The sequence below is a fragment of the Austrofundulus limnaeus genome, unplaced genomic scaffold (assembly GCF_001266775.1).
Source record: "Austrofundulus limnaeus strain Quisiro unplaced genomic scaffold, Austrofundulus_limnaeus-1.0 Scaffold483, whole genome shotgun sequence".
Classification (NCBI taxonomy): domain Eukaryota; kingdom Metazoa; phylum Chordata; class Actinopteri; order Cyprinodontiformes; family Rivulidae; genus Austrofundulus; species Austrofundulus limnaeus.
In genome coordinates, this window is record NW_013952885.1 from 281,106 (window position 1) to 282,968 (window position 1,863).

Consider the following 1,863-nt stretch of genomic DNA (forward strand, 5'->3'; position numbering starts at 1 on the left):
CAACTAAAGGTGACATAGATACTTTATTATGGTATAGTATTTAAATTTATGCCTGAGAAACACATAATAATGTCCCTTTAATAAAATTTCAAATTAAGGGAATTGTTTTTTGTGAGTTAGAAGAATCTGATGCCAGTTCCACCTTTTTTAGTGTATTTTGAAAATGGCAACAGCCAAAATGCACCAAAAAAAGGCTTTAAGACCAGAAAATATTTGTTGATTTCATATTTCTGAAACAACATCCTCTACAGATAAAGCGATGCCAAATGACACTTACTCTGAGGGCTGTAATGTAAACTCGTAAAGTGAGGCTGTGAATGAGCTTCCTGTCTTGGTCTGCAGCTGAAAGGAAGTCTCTGCTGTAAATCAAATACCAAGCCTCTATCACTGGGGCTAAAAACAAGTTTATGGCCCCTTTTAATCCAGCCTGCTGAAGTTTCAATCCGGACATGACAAAGGCACAGATCACAGCTGACCAGATCCATTTTCCACGCCGTCCATCCATTTAGAAGCACGGCCCTGAAGTAGAGGCTGCTTTGAAATTAATTACCCCGGCAAAGGTTTGCAGCTCCTTGGTCCTCCCCATCATCTCCTTCCTTCATCCTGCCTTTTTTTAACGCTTGTTCGTTCTTTGACACTACAACACATTGTTACCATCTCTGTTCACATTCACAAATGAACACTTCCTGATTGTTGGGGTATTTGTTGTCTTACCACACTGATGAGCTGTGCGAGGGATACTTGAATCTTTACAGTGACTCTCTCGGTTCTGTTCACAGCGGGCCGGATGAGCGGATTGTAACGGTCTTTTCCCAGCAACCAGTTCATTAAACGCTCCTCTGAGTCAGCGCTCAGGCTACCTGGTAACACAATATTGTTAAATAATTATTTTCTTCCTCCTTTTTTTAACAAAGGCTGACAAAAAAAATCTGAAATTTTAGGAAAACAGAAGATTTCAATGAATAAAATCAGTCATTTCAATATTGTAAAGGGTTCCAAATTATTTTCAAGTATATATTTAAGGAGGATTGGTGCATTTGTAACAACTGTAGTTAAAATAAATCCCCTGCACTTTTTAAATGATAATATGGAGCACAAAGCCCTCCATCTCTAATGAATGATGCTGTGGGCTTGATTGAATCTGATGACTGCTCCTTTTCTCCTGGAGCAGAATAAACTGGACCACCTTTTATTTCATTTGTTTTACATGTGGAAGCCACATATCATGGAGAAGCTGAGTTAGTGAACACATGGGTAACAGTTCAATCAGGTGYGATTTGTTCTAATGGGACCAATGAAGAAGAATGTCAGCTTTATTTATGTTGAACATATAGCTGATTAAAAACAAACAGGAAATACCATCAATAAAATACATTGAGTTAAATCACTCATAAAACCAACAGGTCARCTAGGCTCAAAACAAATGAACACAAAGAAACAATACACCTTAAAAAAACCTCATTGAAATCAAACATAATGCGTAAAAAAAAGTTTTCAGATGACTGTCAAACTCAAGACCCATGAGCCAAATCTGACCCTCATTTAATATTTTTTCTAGCCCCAAATATAATACTTTAACTGTGAAATAGTTTTATAGTTTCTCTTTTTGTCACTGTGTTTAATGCATTCTTCTCATGAAAGTGGGCCAACTTTCATCCATCCATTATCTTTTACTTGCCTTTTTTTCAAGGTCATGGGGGGCCACTGGTGCCCATATCCAACAGTCACTGTGGGACGGGCGGGGTACACCCTGGACAAGTCACAAGTCCATCACAGGGACACATAGAGACAACCAACCATTCACTCTCTTATGGTGCGTTCACACCAAACGCGATTTCAGCGTCAGGAGCAGCAGGTTTACAT

General features: G+C 38.7%; 1 protein-coding gene across 2 annotated transcripts in view; it reads right to left on the reverse strand.

Moving 5' to 3' along the window:
• The window catches only part of chrnb4 (cholinergic receptor, nicotinic, beta 4 (neuronal)), a 12,149-nt gene that overhangs the window by 5,279 nt on the left and 5,007 nt on the right, over positions 1 to 1,863 (reverse strand). The window contains exon 3 of one of the 2 annotated variants that reach the window (XM_014025545.1): positions 715 to 860. In XM_014025545.1, coding sequence (XP_013880999.1) covers positions 715 to 860 — 146 coding nt within the window. The other variant, XM_014025544.1, reaches the window with a different exon arrangement.